Here is an 18,558-nt window from a genome sequence, read left to right on the forward strand (position 1 = left end):
CTCCCCGCCCGCTGCCAGCGGAGCCGGCACACCCCCGGGACGGGCTGGCAGCTCCCAGCCCCGTGCCTGGATCCAAGATCCAAGACAGCGGTTCCAGCTCCGCGTTACGCGCTGGAGCGGTCACAGTTACACCTTCCCATCCCTCTACGGCTGCGGGATGCAGGATGCGGGCAGTGCCTGCCGCATCCATATCTTTGTCCCCCGGTTGCTGTGGTTTTAAACTCAGTTCTGCACGAACCTGATGTTGTTATTAATTTTTTTTCCTAATTGGAAATTACTGAAATCAGAAATGCTGAATCATAAACTGAGTTTATGGAAAAAAGTTGAGCAAAGAAATCCCGTGTTGTTTCAGCTTCCTCCTCTGGTAGTGATTACCACGACGTGCAGGGGCAAAGGAAGCAGTAAAAGTTTTATAGGTCGAGCTTTCAAGAAAGGAATATTATTTTTTTTGTTCGAGTTCGTGTTGAAGGAAGGCCAGATGAAAGTTGAGAAGGGTTCAGGCTGCACGTCCACTGTGGACACTGATGCACTTGGGTTTGAGGTTACTTTTCTTTTGCTGAGTGACAAATCTGGACTCGTGAAGGTGAAAGACTTATTAACTAAATTGCTTATGTAGCAATTAGAAGTTGTGCTCTCTGTGTGTGCAGATGGCTTACAGCTGGGTCGAGCTAAAAGTTCCCAAAACTTTGTTCTTTCATAACCCGTTTCTGAAACCTCTACGCTTTTTGGTCAACTTCCAGTTTCACAGTTTTCATCTGTGAAAGAGAAGCATAAAATGGCCTCACGTCTCACTTCCCTTTTCTCAGCAGCAATAAATACTGACACAAATCATGGTATGGTTTGGGCTGGAAGAAACCTTAAAGAGCATCTCGTTCCAACCCCCGATAATCTGGGGGGGTTTATGGCTTTGGGGGTTTGGTGGAGGACTCTGCAGAGTGGTCTGAGAGTGCGAGGTTGGAAACCTGCATCGTCAGGGGGAGGCTGCAACGGTCCTTCACCGGGCAGGTCGTTCCCTGCACCAAGGATCCCGTTCCACTGCCAGCTCCGCTCAAAGGCATTTCAATTTGTCACCGGTAAATAGCAAAACAGTCAGATGTTTTGAAAACAGGATGCTTGGGCTCCACATTATTAAAGAAAAACGGAAAGAGAAACAGTATAGATAGGAAGAAAGCAAATAGCCTCGGCATGCTCCCAAGTGCAGAGCAGTATAAACAGTGACCTATCTTCCTGACCTCCGCTCTCGCCAGTTCCTGGCCCCGCGCCACCCAAGCCAAACTACGTCATTTGAGACTGATAGTAGGCATGGCACAGCTGTTGCAAGTGTGACTCGAATTTCCTGTCTCCTTCCTGACAGACGTAGTTTAGAAAATCCAGAGTTGCAACAACAGCAGAGAGAGAGAGAGAGGGAGGATCTCGGCATACGTGTTCGCAGGGTGATTCTCAGAACTCCTGCACCAGACAGACTCGGTGGCTGGGGGGAAGCGCCATGCAGGACGGCATCCTGGCTTGGAGCTGATGGGTTTCGGAAGGCAGCGGTTAAAACATGTGCGTATACTTTTTTAAGCTGTGAGTTAATGACAAGAGGAGCGAGGAAATGAGCAGCTAATCTTCCAGTGAGCTAACGAGCCGATTGCTCTGACATCAGTGCGAGCCGAGGGAGCGCTGCCGCTTGCACCGCGGGACCCTTCAGTCCCACGAGCTGGGATCCGACAGAAAGCTGGCAGAGAGGGAGCTCTGTGCCCCAGAGTGCTGTCAGCGTTCCCGAGTCCTGATGCGTTACCAGAGCAGTGCTTGATCTGCAAACCAGCCTAAGCCCTCGCTGCTCCAGCTGCAGGACTGACCATGCACAGTGCCCTTACCTTTCAAAATTAGAGAAAAAAAAAATTACCTGCAAAATTACCTGGTCGCAACTGACGTGAAGGGAATGTATTTTCCTGGTTGTACTGATCTTTTGCTGTGGGCTGATGCGGCCCTGCAGCTCTGCAATAAAACAAAATTTCCTATAAGAAGCTCTGCAGGCACTCAGTGCTGCTTGAGGAAGCAGACCACACTTATTTATGTTATTGTAACATATATATTCTTTTATTCCTGCATTTATCACCCTGTCCAGCTCCCAGCTCAGGCAACTGCTGTGTCTCAGAATGGTTTGTGAGACAAGATCCTGATGATAAGGAAGGGGGTATTTTCTGTCTAGGTGGCCACAGTGTAACGGTGGGTTTGGCATCAGGCAGCTGCCCACAGCCTCCCTCGTCCTGCAGACAGAAGCACAGGACCCGCTGGGCTCTGCTCCCTAATACTGCATTTGGGATCTGGAGAAGGATGTGCTCAGTGCATCCCCTGCATCATAAGAAGGAGCAAGTATTTTTCCCAGCTGAAGTGCTGGTCTTGCCAGCTCCAAGTTTTTATGGAGCCATAATATTGAGAGATTGAGAAAATGGGTTGTTTCTCAAGAGCTGCCTGACTGTGTGTGCAGGATACAGCCCAAATGGAGGCGTCTGCATGGACCATAAGCAGCATCTTTCCATCTCCTTAAACTAGGCCAGTATTATTTAGAGCTTTTTGCAGGTCCAGATAATGCCATTTGTGGTCTGTGGGGATATTCTAAGTTTAAGTAGACAGAGGTGGTACAATGAGGGTTCCTGCTGTGTGCTCTGGTGACTTTGAAAACTCGCTTCTCTCCCCAAACTGTTCGCTGGGAGATCCTTCCCTGCCTGCACTGCCCATGCAGCTACAATTGCTGCAGAGTAAAGGCTTAAACTCTCTCATTTCGCCTGTAAAGATAACTCCCAGGTGCTGGATAGCACAGCTCCAATCCTGCCACCCAGGGCCGCGTCCCGCCAGCAGCTGGGGCCAGCAGCACGTCGGGGCTCCGTGCTTGTATCTTGGTGGCTCGTGTGCCAGAAACCGCTAAGATAAACAGGACTGATTTCATTTTGCTTGTCTTTCAAAGGGCATTTCGGTCAGAAAAGAGGAGCAAGGCCGCACCTCGCTTTCAGGAGAGAGTGGCTAAATAAACATCTGGACACTAATGTAAACTGCCGAGGGCCGCGGTGGAGGTCGCGGCCGGCGCGGGGCCAAGTGCCAGCGGTGTATGTGCCGGGCTGCACAGCCTCGCCGCTCGTCCTCCTCCCTCCTGCCAGCCTGTCAGCCCCCAATATCGTCCCCTTCCTACGTGATGTTTCCCTTAAGTGGTGCCGAGCTGTTTAGTCTTTCCCTTGCTTTTCGCTGGAACTTCCTTTGTTTAATAAGCTTTAAAATAGCCGAGCGCCGCACAAAGAGAGGTCTGTTCGCTGCTGCAGCAGCCGGCGAAACAAAGAGACTTCCACGTCTCCTGTTTTTACAAGCCGGGGTGAATCACCGAGCTCCGCACGCCGGTATTCCCCTGGCCCGGGGACTGGCGCTGGGGAGCGGGGCTGGAGCGGCCGGGATTGCTGCGCTCCCGCACAGCCGCTGCCCCGCCGCGTCCCGCAGCGCCGGCCCCGCAGAGCCCGCGCCGTGCCGGGCTGACGTCGGCGCTCCTTTAACTCTTTCCTTCGCGTCCAGCTGCGGGCGGCGGAGCGGGACACCGCGCCAGCGGGATGCTCCATGAGGTAGGAGCTCTTTATGGCTGAGGATGGGGATGTGCTCTCCATCTTTGTGCGGCTTGACGGGGTGACATTCGTGCTGGGGATGTCCTTGTCCTAGAGGACAGGGCACTGCGTTTCTACAGCGATGCGGGAGCCGGGGCTTGTCAGAGACAGTCGGGAGTGATGAACGTGAGGTTCCAGAGGAGGCTGCTGGGTGAGGAGGGAACTAACTCCGACCCAGGCTGTGAAAGCCCTCAAAGCTCCTGATGCATGTTCAGGATTTGGGGAGCTTGGTCCCAGTCAGCTCCTGTGTATCAGTTCTCATCGCTGTCATATATGGACTTTTGGGGTAGCTGTCTCTGTACCATCATATCCCTCCTCCTTTGCTCTTTGACCTCTAAAATAGATCATTCTGATGGCATCAGTTATCTTATAGGTGTATAAAAATCAGGGGTTGGACTCCGTGGTCCTGATGGGTCCCTTCCAACTCAGCATATTCTGATTCTATGAAATACACTGTAGAAGTGGGGTGGGATAGTGGGGCCATACGTATTTCATGACCTAATATCTTGCTCTCTTGAGGCCTCTGAGCAGTCACTGTGCAGATATCTTAGTTAAACTGATTCAAATATTTTAAAAATGAAATATTGGAAAGGTGCACGTTGGCTATGGGATGTGTGGGTCCAGGATTAGGGGCCAGTGCCAGCAGTGGAGATACCCTGCTAGAGCAAAGGCACTTTGAGTGGTGGATGATTTCTCATCTTCTGGGTCTGTTGTGGTCAATGTGTGGGAACAGCCCATACGAGGGCAATCCCACAGCCATTCACTGTACGTGCTGCTGGTGCAGAGATGAAGACTTTGGGGGTTGAATTTTGGTTCAAATCCATCTTCTCAGGAGCCTTTGTGGGGAGCTGTCATCCCTCCTGTGGGACACAGCACTGCCCAGGACCTTCTAGCACGTCCTTTAAACAATTCTGCCTTTACTGGGATGTGATGAGTTTTAAGAGTTCTGCATTCTCAGACTTTTACATTATAACATATTAGGGTGGGGCTTAAATAAATAATAGCTCAAAGGCAGGTTCAAAATGAATCATGGTCTGAGGGCAGGACTGGAGAGTGACTAACTGTTCAGAGCAGGGACCTCTCTGGAGTGAAGCAAGGATACTGGAGGCATGTGACATCCCGGAGGAGAAGCATCACTCAGGATGAAGGTGAGCTGTGAAGGATTTCAGGACCAGTTCTGATCCTTGCCCTATTTCTGGGTGGTTTTGTGGACCAGGCCAGTTTCCAAGCCTGACTCCAACTCCTGCAGAGCAGCTGCATCCAGTGGGGCAGCTGGTGATCCAGATAGTTGCACTAAGGGAAACCTAATTGAAAGATGGTGTGTTATCAAAGGCAGGACGTGTTGTGGAGATGTTTTGGGTTGAGGACTCACCGTCAGAGCTCTTTAGAGGAAGAGATTTGTCCGATTAAAGCCTTTGCTCAGTGTTGGAAGCCAACAAACCAGAAGTGCCTCCTCACCTTGCTGCTGGTTTAGCACAGAAAAATGATTCTGCAGAGCCTTTGCCTATCTCTACGTGAGAAGGATTTTTCATTTAAATGTATTTACATTAATTAGTGCCTTCTGTATGGTTTTGATGCTTGCATTAGGCTCATTTTCATTTTGGCAGGATCCTCTGCCACATTTTTGGGGGTACTCTATTGGACAGCTATCCTGACTTCTTGCCAGGACTTATAGTGACTTCTTCCCAGGACTTACAGTGACTTCTTCCCAGGATTTCCAGTGACTTCTTCCCAGGACTCAGTCTTTGTCCTGTGTTTTCTGAAGCAAACAGATTTCTGTCGATTAGAACTTGCCAGAGTTTTTTTCATCAAGGGCATATTTGAAAAGTCATCTCAGGGCACAAAGTTATTTGAATTTTCCAAAGCCTGTTCTCCTACTCAGGTAAAACCCCAGCTGGATTTGCCTAAATGATGACTTCAGAGCTTGATTCAAATTTAAATTAAATTTAAATTGCTGCTTCATACGATTAACAAAATCCCATGTTTAATTGCATTGCTCTCTTGTTAAATGACAAATGCTCTTCCCTCTCAGCTGTTTGTTGTTTTCTGGTTTGGTGTTTTTCCTGAAGATTGACACTATAATCCAAGTTATTTCCCCCAAATGTCCGGCATCTCCTGGTTCCACAGGGATGGCTCTGCCTGCTCCCTGCCAGTGGCCAGAGAGGCTCTCTGGTTTGTGGGCTCTCCTTAGGTAGTTGTTTGGCTTCCTCTGGTGCTCGAGGCCTCAGCAGTGTGGTTTGCATGGGTGTGACTGACACAAGATTTTGGTCTGAGATCTGCAGCCTCCTGCAGCACTATCTGCTCTCCAGGCCACAGATGTTGTCAGCTGCATCAGGTCCTTCTTTAATCAACTTTATGTCAACAAACAAGCTGCTGTAGGTTTTAATTTTGCTGTTGCTTCCTCGCCTTCAGCACAGGCTGGTTCTCATCATCTCTCTGTCCTGATTTTTTCACCTGGTAAAACACTGAAAATGATTTTTCAGAACAAGTGTTTTTGCTTGTTCCTGCTTTTTTCTTCTCACTACTTGTTTGAGTGAAGAAAAGCAGTGCTGGGATGAGAAACTGGTATGAACACTCACTCCACTGCTCTCTGCTGGTGGTGGGTCCCACCTTGCTCAGGAAAGGTGGTACTGGGCTCTGGAGTTCCCCCTTGGCTGGGATGTGCCATTTGTGTGGTTCTTCCTCCCAGCAGCACAATTTATGTTATAAAATGAGCCTTTCAGTGATAGATAGAGAGTGCTGTTCTCTGGAGATCACTGCTGAGCTTCTGGCTGGTTCTTGCCCCGTGTAGTTTGGTATTAATGGGGAAGAAATCCATAGAAAATCCACTAAGATGAGCTGTAGACTCCAGATTTCATTGCCTGTATTAATTGGCTGTAAGGGACTTATACAGGAAGAGCATTTTGGATGGTGCAGAAATCAACCTGAGCTTCAGGGTGGACCAAACCCCACTGACGTGGGTTTTCCACTCAAGGAGACACACAGTGTGTGCTTTGTCACAGCACACAGGGACAAATAAGACAGGGCTTGGAGCAAACTGGTCTAGTGGAAGGTGCCCCTGCCCAGGGCAGGGGGTGGCACGAGATGTTCTTCGAGGTCCTTGCCAGTGGAAACCCTTCTAGGACTCTGTGAGATCTGAGACTCTCTAAGTCCTGGCATTTCATATCAATCCAAATGCCAGCCTAACCCAAGGGGTGTTGGATCCCAGGCAGAGCCACGGGGCTGGGCACACCAAGGATGGCACTGTTGGGCAGAGCTGCCGCGGTGCTGGGCACGCCAAGGCTGGCACTGCTGGGCACACCGAGGCTGGCACTGCTGGGCAGAGCTACAGTGCTGGGCACACAAGGCTGGCACTGCTGGGCACACCGAGGCTGGCATTGCTGGGCAGAGCTGCCATGGGTCTGGGCACACCAAACCTGGCACCACTGGGCAGATCTATGGTGCTAGGCACACTGAGGCTGGCACTGCTGGACACACCCAGGCTGGCACTGCTGGACAGAGCTGCCACAGGGCTGGGCACACCGAGGCTGGCACTGCTGGACATACCAAGGCTGGCACTGCTGGGCAGAGCTGCCACAGGGCTGGGCACACCGAGGCTGGCACTGCTGGGCACACCAAGGCTGGCACTGCTGGCACACCAAGGCTGGCACTGTTGGGCACACCAAAGCTAGCACTGCTGGGCACACCGAGGCTGGCACTGCTGGGCACACCAAGGCTGGCACTGCTGGGCACACCGAGGCTGGCACTGCTGGGCAGAGCTGCCACAGGGCTGGGCACACCAAGGCTGGCACTGCTGGGCAGAGCTGCCACAGGGCCGGGCACACCAAGGCTGGCACTGCTGGCACACCAAGGCTGGCACTGCTGGGCAGAGCTGCCACAGGGCTGGGCACACCAAGGCTGGCACTGCCAGGCAGAGCTGCCGCGGGGCTGCCCACCGGAGCAGGCGGCGGGCGCAGTTGGCCCTGCGGGCGTTTCTCGGTGTGCCAACTCAAACCCAGGCGGGCACACCTTCCGAACACATGACACATTCATTTTCAGGAAAGCCAAGGGGTGGGTTCTCCATGACCTTCCCCGTTCCCCCGCAGCGGGCGGAGGGGGGTTTTCCTCTGCCGTGCCATTGCCAGCAGGTGAGTAACATGCCCCGAGCCTGCTTTGAAATGAAGAAATTCTGCCTGGTTTCGGAGCAGAGCTGATCCACAGGGCTTTCCTTGGGCAGGATCCTATAGGGAGTTTTTCCTTTCCGGTATTCGAAGGCAATTTGCATATTTCAAGTCTCATTTGGCTGGAAATGAGCTGGAAACGCACACTCCGCTGCAGGTTCCAATTCATCGCTTTTCTAAGCCCCGTGTTGCGTAAATCCGTCCCACCCAAGGGAGGTTCTGCTGCTCTCAGAAATGCTAAACTTCCACGGCTAAAATCTGAATATTGTTCTGTCTACATCAGATATATGTTATTGCTTTCATGAGCAGCCACATGCTGATTTACGGCAACACGCTATTTATTTATCAACATTTACATTGTGGATGTTTAAATTATTCTAATAACATCAGGCCAACAAGTTGGTCATGATGTTGCTCCTTTAAAGTCTTCCTTTGAACATATATATAAATCAACTCGGCTTTGATGTGAAATTGGAGATTTCATAACCGTGTGTTTACTTTTCGGTTTAAAAAATAAGCTGAAGGGAAAACAAAAAAACCCCAAAAAACAAACAGTACTTTGTATCTCATTAAAAATAGTTTCTAGCGCATTAAACGTGATATTGTTTTAGGAAACAAGAACTGGAAAGAGTTGCAAAAACAGTTGATTTTTTTAATGACTGATAGTTGACTGCAACCATTCCACTTTTCTTCAGGCACTGAAATACAGCTGAAAACCTTTTTCTTTAGTGCTGATTAGAGTGAAACAGGCTCGAGTTTGTTGTTTTTTTTTTTTTATTTAAGTATTTAAATGCACCTTCCCATCACCCTCCATGTGGGTGCCTAGAAAGGAAAATCGATAGAAATGATGAAGTAACAAGGACTGCTGCAAATTTGTTTGACATGGTCCTTTCTGTAAGTGATGTAACAGCAGGAAAACACAGATAAGCAGCATTTCTGCTCCTGTAAATTAAAGAATTTTAACTCTTCACTTGCAAACTTGCCAAGAAACAGCAAAAGAAATGCTCCGTACTTCCAAAATCCAGGAGTTTGCTTTGCTGAAGGGTTTGGCTTCTGTGCCCACGCAGGAGTGTCAGGAAGAGAGGGCTGGGCACAACAAATATTCCTTTAAATGATATTAATCCCACTTTTTTAGATCTGCCGTAGAGTGTCCCACCCACCCAGAGGTGCAGACAGAGGTGCTACACCCATTGGGTGCTGACCCCACTGCCCTACACAGGGATGGATGAGGAACTTCCCTCCTGTGTGTAGAGAATTCCCAACGGGACTCTCCTTCCCGCTCCATCACTCGGGCGGGTGAGCGAGTGTCGCGAGTGTCGCGAGTGTCGCGAGTGTCAGCCCTTCCCAGCTCCCAGAGCTGGGCATCCAGCTATTCCCAGGAGAAGAGCTCCCAAACGGAGTTGCACCGACGTTTAATTGCGCCTCTGGCCCTGCAGTAATTTGCCGGGGTAATTAAGAGAGGAGGATTCAGCCCAGCTGCCTCAGCGCGGAATCAAAGGCGAAAGTAACCCTTGTACCACAAATCCTTTTGTTCTGGGGATTTCTAGGAGCGGTGGAGGAGCAGGGATGTAATGTTTGCGTCAGAAGGGTGGGTCGCCGGGAACAGAGTTTATAAACACTTTAACACACTGGAGATCTGCACCGAGATTCCTCCATCAAAGTGTGGGGTGGGAGCGCTCTCTCCGTAGCCACTCCGGGACTGAGCCCCACAGCATCTGAGCAGCCCTTTTATCTTGGAATTGCCCTCAGCTCCTCCAAATGACTAAAACTTTTTAAGCAGCCTCTTTGCATAAGGACTCTTGGCCTCAGGGAACCCCAGCTGGTATAAATCGACTTCAAAGGATTTACATCAGCAGCAGATACATCCTCCTGTCTTTATTCTGCCTGTGATGCACCAGGAGCACCTCTGCTGCTCTGCTCCAAAGGGGAATAGGATCAGGAATAACAGCAGGATTTATCAGTGGAGCCAGTGTGGGACTGGAAATGTCAAGAACTGTGTGTCCTTCTGCAGGGCTTCCCTAGGAGAGGAATAGAGTTGTTCATTCCCTAAGGAGCCAGAAGGGTGGGAATTTCCATACTGAAGCACCAGGGACATTTCCCCGTCCCCATCTGAGTCATGTAATAGAATCATGGAATCATTTGGGTTGGGAGGGGACCTTAAAACCCATCTTGTTCCAACCCCTGCCATGGGCAGGGACACCTCCCACTGTCCCAGGGTGCTCCAAGCCCTGTCCAGCCTGGCCTTGGACACTCCCAGGGATGGGGCAGCCACAGCTTCTCTGGGCACCTGTACCAGGGCCTGCCCACCCTCCCAGCCAGGAATTCCTTCCCAATATCCCATCTAACCATGCCCTCTGGCAGTGGGAAGCCATTCCCCTTGTCCTGTCCCTCCATGCCTTGTCCCAAGTCCCTCTTCAGCTCTCCTGGAGCCCCTTCAGGCCCTGGAGGCTGCACTAAGGTCACCCTGTATCACACACTGTGACCCCAGAGCCAGTGCCCTCCCAGTGTGGTTTGGCTCCTAAATCTGGCAAATCCTATCATAAATTAGACCAATTTTTCTTCCTCTGCATAAAAATCAAGCCTTGATAGAGCACATTGTGTTAGGATGGGGAGACTGGTCATCTGCCAGGTGGTTCCAGGAGCTACTGTGCCCTTGGTGCTGATGCCACCACCCTCCCACGTCCCCCACCCACGGTCTCCATGTCCGTGCCCAGCCCTGTGCTGGACCCAGCAGTGAATATTTGCAGAAACAAACTCTGCAACTTCTGGTGGAAAGAAACCCTGAGCAGTGAGGGCTTGGAGTGGGCAGGCAGGAGGGGAACTGTGAGTGAACTTTCCCAATGGTAATCAAGGAAATTACCGCCCGCACGCACGACTGGAAAGCTGGAAAGAAACTGTGATTCCCTTGACCAGAGGATGCATGGGATAGGGTCACTGCTGGTAATCAAAGAATGATTCAATTCTGGGAGACTTAATTTGGTGCAGATGACTTCTGCAGTTACTTCAGAGCGTGCAAAACAGGAAAGCTCCATGCAATGCTGGGGCTGTTTCTCACACAGCCCTCCAGATGGTTCCAGAGCGCGGTGACTCTCTGGGAAGGTCGTCAGTGCCACCATGTGCCTTTGGGTATGGAAAATTGCAGTTGGCCTTCAAAGAATCATAGAATGGATTGGGTTGGAAAAGACCTCCGAGATCATCAAGTCCAACCCTTGGTCCAACTCCAGTCCCTTTACCAGATCATGGCACTCAGTGCCACGGCCAAGCTCAGGTTAAAAACCTCCAGGGATGGGGAATCCACCCCCTCTCTGGGCAGCCCATTCCAATGCCTGAGCACTCTCTCTGCAAAGAATTTTTTTCTGCTCTCCAACTTCAATTTCCCCTGGCAGAGCTTGAGCCCATCGTGCCCCCTTGTGCTATTGCTGAGTGCCTGAGAGAAGAGACCAACCCCCACCTGGCCAGAACTTCCCTTCAGGCAGTTCCAGACAGTGCTGAGGTCCCCTCTGAGCCTCCTCTTCTCCAGGCTGAACACCCCCAGCTCCCTCAGCCTCTTCCCACAGCACTTGTGCTCCAGTCCCTTCTCCAGCCTCATTGCTCTTCTCTGGCCCCGTTCCAGCCCCTCAATGTCCTTCCTGAGCTGAGGGGCCCAGAACTGAACACAACACTCAAGGTGTGGCCTCCCCAAGGCAGAGTCCATCTGCACTCTTCTCATCAGCTGAGAGTGTTGACTGTGTGGTCCTGTGGTCAGAGTTTGGGGTGGAGGGAAGGGAGCACTGAGCCCTTTTCCTGATTTTAATTCTTTCTGAGGGATACACTCTGGAGTCATTCCCTCCCTCATGCACGCACATGGCTTAGTTCCCATCTGTGCACTGAGGTTTCAGTGCTAAATTCCTTTGGAAAGGGCACTAAGGTGATTATAAATTATGAAAATAACGGCACAGATCCACGTGCTGCTGATGGGCATTACCATAATTGCCCGTGTTGCTGATTGGCATTACCGTAATTGCAAGTGGAGGGCACAGGCTCGCTGCAGCCCCAGTCCTGTGTTTGCCTGGCATGGAGCAGTTGGCATTTTCTCATCACTGCCTGCAATCTGTTTGTTTGAGCCGTTGCTGTCGCATCGATTTAAGGACCTGATCGTTACAGGGGTTTGCACATGACATCAGCCATTGATCCCTGCAGAGGCAGCAGCCTGCTTGCTCCCTGCAGGCAAGTGGCAGAGCACTTCCCAGGGGCATCCTGGCATCAAGGCTGGCTCAGGAAAAACCCCAAATACACCCCATGTGCAGTGAGGGCATCCAGCATGTCTTGGTCTGGGCTGCACTGTGTGTTCTCAGAAGGGCATCGTGTCATTAAGTAAATCCTGTCGGGTGCCAGCGTCGTTTGGATGGCAAATCGCGATAAGCTTTGCAAATCCTGAGGGAATTCCCACAGTTCTGTGGGTGTCTCAGCTCAGCTTGGCCATGCTAGTCCTTCCAGCAGTGCTGTGATTCTGCTGCCTGTGCTTATAAAAGGCTGCTGATCAAAAGCCTGGAAGAGTGAGGGAGGTGGAAGTTGTTACAGGAGGAGCTGTGGGGGACAGATCCCGGTTACAGCTGGGATATGAGAATCCCGAGGTGGTTTATCTGCCCTCATCCCTGCTGCAGATGGCTTGGGTGACCTTGTGCAGGCCATTTAATTGCTGTGTGCCGCTGTGAACAGGCAGCAGCTGCCCTTTGTGCTTTGTGGAGCCAGCTGTGAGGTAAAGGCATTTTTATCAGATGTTTGTGCACCACTTGGGATCATTTATCTGAAAGGGGCGATTGTAGAGAAAACCCGACTGATTCAACGGTGCTTAAAAGTCATTTGTGTGATCGTCTGATGATGGTGTTTCCCTTGCAAAGATAAAGGCCTCGACCCGGGGCATGTTTTGGCACATGCCTGGCAGTCAGGCTGGGGCAGTGCTCACGTGCCTCTGCCCGGGGCGTGTGACCGGCCAAAGGACGTCACTGTGAGCAGCGATGGGCTCAGAGCTCCCCTCCCCTCCCACGGGCTTTCTCTGCCTTCCTGGCATCCTCACTGCCACTCAGGCTCCAGCACTAGGGCTCCTCTTGGGAGTTTCAAAAAGGCTTTTGTCCTTCTTGGTTGGCATGGAGTGTAGAGGACACCCTGCAAGCCAAAGCCTGTGGCCTGGCGCTGTGGGGTGTCCTCCTGGGCAGCCACCATCCTTCACATCCTACTCCTGGCTGTGCCCCATGGGACACCATCCTTCACATCCTGCTCCTGCCCCTGTCCCATGGGACACCATCCTTCACATCCTGCTCCTGCCCGTGTCCCATGGGACACCATCCTTCACATCCTGCTCCTGCCCCTGTCCCATGGGACACCATCCTTCACATCCTGCTCCTGGCTGTGCCCCATGGGACACCATCCTTCAGATCCTGCTCCTGCCCCTGTTCCATGGGACTCCATCCTTCACATCCTGCTCCTGTCCCTGTCCTATGGGACACCATCCTTCACATCCTGCTCCTGGCTGTGTCCCATGGGACACCATCCTTCAGATCCTGCTCCTGTCCCTGTCCCATGGGACACCATCCTTCACATCCTGCTCCTTCCTGTGTCCCATGGGACACCATCCTTCACATCCTGCTCCTGGCCGTGTCCCATGGGACACCATCCTTCACATCCTGCTCCTGTCCCTGTCCCATGGGACACCATCCTTCACATCCTGCTCCTGCCCCTGTCCCATGGGACACCATCCTTCACATCCTGCTCCTGGCTGTGTCACAGGGGACAGGATTTAAGCTGTTTGAGTAACCTGGAAAGTGAGGCCTCACTGTGTGACATTGAGAATAGGTTTGGATTAGAGATTAGGAAGAAATTCCTCCCTGGGAGGGTGGGCAGACCCTGGCACAGGGTGCCCAGAGAAACTGTGGCTGCTCCTGGATCCCTGAAAGTGTCCAAGGCCAGGTTGGACAGGGTTTGGAGCAAGCTGGGGTAGCGGAAGCTGTCCTTGCCCATGGCAGGGGGTGGAACAAGATGACCTCTAAGGTGCTCCCAATCCAAATTGTCCCATGATTCTGTGACACTGGCACAGCAAGGCAGGTTGCTGCAAGAGAATCATGGAATCCTAGAATGGTTTGAGTTGGAAGAAACCTTGAAGATCATTCTGTTCCACCCCTGCCATGGACAGGACACCTCCCACCAGCCCAGATTGCTCCAAGCCCTGTCCAACCTGGCCTGGGACACTCCCAGGGATGGGGGAGCCACAGCATCTCTGGGCACCTGTGCCAGGGCCTGCCCACCCTCAGAGGGAAGAATCTTTTCCTAATAGGAAAATAGAGGAAATTTCCTAAGAGGAGAGAGCAGGTGGGGTGGTGGCAGTGTCCCAGGGTGTGACACCCCATCCTTGCTCTGCACAGACAGACATGGGACAAAAGGGAAGTGCCATCAGCTTCCCACCTCTGATAATCATGAATTTAGGGAGAGAAGAAGGTGTGCCACAACTTCATTTGCTCCACATGGCTCTTATGGCCAAAGGCTGATGTGGAGTCCCATCTGGATGTTCTGGATCTGTGCCTTGTCCCACCTGGGCATGTGGGGAGCAGGGACCAGGAGCACAGGCTGTGCCCACCCCTGTGTGTCCCTCAGCACGAGGGGAAGCCTCGTGCCATCCTGCCAGGCCTGGCTGGTAACAGTCAGTGCAGGTGGAGAAAGGAAAAGGTTTCAGAGCAGAGATGGCCCTTTTATTTTGGGAATCCTGGGCACTGCCGTGAGAGGTGTGACAGGCAGCAATCCCCAAGGACGTCCTGGAGCAGCGGGAGAGCGGCACATCCCGGTGGTTCCGTGCTGGGGGCCGTGTCACACACACACACCATGGGCTGTTCCTTTGGTTCCCTGCTAAAGGGACACCTCCAGCCACCTAAGAAAGGACTTGCTTTTCAGCCTGAAATAGGAATTGCAGAAACGATTAAATCTTGAAATTTGCATTGTGAGTCACAGAATGGTTTGGGTTGGAAGAGACTTTAAAGCTTATCCCCTTCCACCCCCCTGCCATGGGCAAGGACACATGCAAGAATATACTCTTGAGAGAAAGAACTTATGAATTGCATTTGTTACAGATTTAGGGTTATTATTAGTTTATATCTCTTGTCTGAAAGATATTTCCAGTTTGTACAGGTACATTTTGCTGCATGGCTACATTTGCCCTTTACCATGAAGGAGGAAAAAAAAATGATCACGCTGAAAATGTGAAAAATGATGCTTTTAAAAATCCATATAGGAATATCTGCTTTGAAAATCAGCCTCAGTAAGGAAGAGGATTGAACCAAAGCAGGGATGGAGAAGAGACTCCTGCCTTCTTTTGCCTTATTTAAATATTCCCGAGCTTCCTCCATTTTAATCTCCCTTAAAAAGATGGCTGTTACCAAAGCTGGCAGCCCCTCCGCACCCAGCGGCATTTTCCTGGCGTGGCATCCAGCTGGGCGAGCCTGATGCGGAGAGGGGACCCCCTTGAGCGGGACGATCCCCAATTCCCCCGGGCTCGCAGCGCTCCGGCTGGATCCGTCCGGCTCAGCGCTCGCTCCTTTGTGCGAGCCCTGATTGCATCCCCGGCTCCTGCGAGCGCATCCACCCACGGGCAGGCTGGGCAAGGATGCGCTGCCAGGCTGGGCTTGGCGCGGGATTAGCGGCTGCCGGGCTTTGGGGCATCGCTGGCTTTGCTGGGCGCTGATTTTCCCCCTGGATTGGGCAAGGGGGGTCCGTGTTCCCGAGGAGCTTTCCCGTCTGAGCCGCGATTTCTCCGGGAGGATTTGTGGACGGCAGCGAGGAGTTTTCCAAAATGCCTGAAGCAAACTATTTGTTATCTGTATCTTGGGGTTATATTAAGGTGGGTTTCATTCCTGAAAGGATTATTAATAGCTGGTTTTTTTTTTGTGCTGTGTTGCTGAGATAAAACCTCTGTCGTTAAAAAAAAAAAAGCTTTTAAAATGGTTATTTATTGTGTGTTTTGGCAAGAGCTGAACATGTGTGTGGTGTGCATGCAGAGTACATGTATGGAATGTTTTTATCCCTTTGGGAATTCGGTGTTGCAGGATAAAATGGTGCAGCAATGAAAATGTTTGCTTGTAACATCAGGACAAGCACAGCATGTATATCTGGGGGGGAAATGTCTGAATCCTACATTTTGCTGGAATGATCCCAGCAGACCTGCAGGTTTATGGTGTCTTTCTCCTCTGGATATGCAGTTGTCTTTTCCTTGCATAATACAAAATGGAGAAAATTTATAAAATCCAGAGCTAGAGAAGGTTATAGGATGGGGAATTGAAACCCAGCCAGGAATCTGAGCTTGCAGAGAGATTACCTCAAAATGTGCTTCTTCATTTGTGACAGTAACAACTAATGTGCATCTTTGGAGGAAATTAATTGTGTAGTTTAGTAGATTGCAAAGAAATATCCAGTCCTGGTGATGCTGAGCAGTATCTAAATGAAGCCGTGGCTCTGAGTCCACTCCAAACACCTCCAGAATTTTGCTTTTAACACCTTAATTGGGGACTCATCTGTGCTAAGGTTGGACTGATGTGAAAGGATTCCGAAAAATGCCATCTTTGTCTGTGCTCTTCCCCTCCCAGTTCAAGAGGATGCTGAACCGGGAGCTGACACACCTCTCCGAGATGAGCCGCTCGGGCAACCAGGTGTCTGAGTACATTTCCAACACCTTCCTGGGTAAGGAATCTCATCCCAAGCTTTTGGGTGACTCAGGGCAGGATTAAGGGCAGCCCGGTCGCTGCTCGTGCCCAGCTTTCCTTTGGGGCAGAGAATTAGTGAAATGTGTTGGGTTTTTCGCTTTCAGATGGATGCAGGGAGGAAAAATAGCATTTGGATAATTCTGTGCACAGAGGAATTCCTTCTCCAAGCCGTTGGATTTTGCTGGGCAGACTGAAAGAAGCTGTTGGTAGTGCCTTATGCAATCCTTGGGGTTTGTGTTGACCTTAAGTAAAGGACAAAGTCACACGAGCCCAACTTGCAACCATTGCCTCATTCAGCTGCATCTTCCCCTTCAGAGACAGGGCTCAGATTAGACTCAGCCCAGCCATTTTAAATATTATTTTGGGTGAATGTGCTCATTTTGCACCAGAAGTCAGAGTTAAGAGGATATTCTGCATTTCATTCGTTTTGCTGGAGCTCCCAGCACAACTGGCATGAATGAATCCTCTGTGTCAACAAAACATATTTGTTATGAAAAATAAAATTTTCTGTGGCAGCAGCTTTAGATTTTGTGACCATTTGCATATAAAATGAGGCATAGCACAGGAATCTCATGCATATATCTGAGCCCTGCAGCTCCAAACACTGAGAGATTTGGGATACTGGAGCTCGGGAGGACTCGTGCCCTGAGGTTAAGATGACCCTGAAATGCATTCACTGCATGACACACAATTATTTCCATTAAGGGATTTTAAAGTGATTTTTCAATGGCCACTTCCAACTGCTGGGTGTGCATTTAGGACACATCACATCATTAATAATCCATGGAAGTCTGGAGCTGCTTTGTGGGATCCAATGGCCCTGTCTTAGTGCTCAGCTCAGCCATGACATCCAGAACATGAATTAAAACAACAAGGAATTAGGAGCAAGGCTTTCCAGCTGCCAGCCAGCAGCCACTGCTTGGCTGGAGGGCCTGGGGGGCACAGCATGGGCACAGTGGCTTCTTCAGGGGGTTGGCTGCTCATCAGCTCTTCCCAGTGGGCACGTGGCTGTGCAGCAGGATGTGCTGCAGCTGGAATAGTCAAAGTGGCCACCAAAAATAAACCAAATGTATGCTCTGGTCTGTGCAGTTGGTGTCTCAGCAGGGGCTGATTAGCCAGAGCCACTGCTGGTGCTAATGGGGTTGTATTAATCATGGAATCTTGGAATCACAGACTCGTCTGGGTTGGGAGGGACCTTAAAGTGCATCCAGTGCTACCCCCTGCCATGGCAGGGACACCTCCCACTATCCCAGGCTGCTCCAAGCCCTGTCCAGCCTGGCCTGGGACACTCCCAGGGATGGGGCAGCCACAGCTTCTCTGGGCACCTGTGCCAGGGCCTGCCCACCCTCCCAGCCAGGAATTCCTTCCCAATATCCCACCTATCCCTGCCCTCTGGCAATGGGAAGCCATTCCCTGTGTCCTGTCCCTCCATCCCTTGTCCCCAGTCCCTCTTCAGCTCTCCTGGAGCCCCTTCAGGCTCTGGCAGGGGCTCTCAGGTGTCCCTGGAGCCTTCTCTTCTCCAGGTGACCCCCTCAGCTCTCCCAGCCTGGCTCCAAAGGGGCTCCAGCCCTGGAGCATCTCCATGGGCTTCTCTAGACTTGCTCCAGCAGCTCCACATCTTTCAATTGTTTCCATTCCCCATACTCAGGCTGGGTCAGGCAACTGCGTTTCCCTTTGCAGATCTGGCCAGTGGTCTCTTCATTCCTGTCCTGCTGCTGCTCCCGTGCCCAGTGACAATGACATCCCGTGTTTTGTGGGAGTTTGAGGGCACTCAGCCACTCAGGGCCCTGGTGGTGCTGAGTGGTGCAGCCTCTCCAGGCTGGGCCAGATTGCAGCCTGATTGCTCATGTATAGAAAATGAGTAAACCTTTTAAAAGGATCATCAAGCTATTTTGGGAAGTTGTGTTATTATGTTTTTTATGAATTACATTTTTCCTCCCTAAAATTTGGTTTAAAATTAAATGAACACACAAAATAGCAGGAGTTGACAACTGAGGAGGCTGAATAAACAAAGAAAGAAAGAAATATGTGGGTAGGACATTCATT

The 18,558-nt window shown here is 51.1% G+C and overlaps 1 protein-coding gene across 6 annotated transcripts in view; it reads left to right on the top strand.

Moving 5' to 3' along the window:
* Positions 1-18,558, top strand: part of PDE4B (phosphodiesterase 4B) — a 227,835-nt gene that overhangs the window by 197,878 nt on the left and 11,399 nt on the right. For 4 of the 6 annotated variants that reach the window (XM_071564558.1, XM_071564559.1, XM_071564560.1 and 1 more), the window contains one exon: positions 16,396-16,489. In XM_071564558.1, the coding sequence (XP_071420659.1) occupies positions 16,396-16,489 (94 nt within the window). Of the gene's footprint in view, positions 1-1,363; positions 1,546-14,899; positions 15,654-16,395; positions 16,490-18,558 lie in introns of those variants that run through there. The other 2 variants (XM_071564563.1, XM_071564562.1) reach the window with 2 other exon arrangements.

This window comes from Pithys albifrons, chromosome 10 (assembly GCF_047495875.1).
Source record: "Pithys albifrons albifrons isolate INPA30051 chromosome 10, PitAlb_v1, whole genome shotgun sequence".
NCBI lineage: Eukaryota > Metazoa > Chordata > Aves > Passeriformes > Thamnophilidae > Pithys > Pithys albifrons.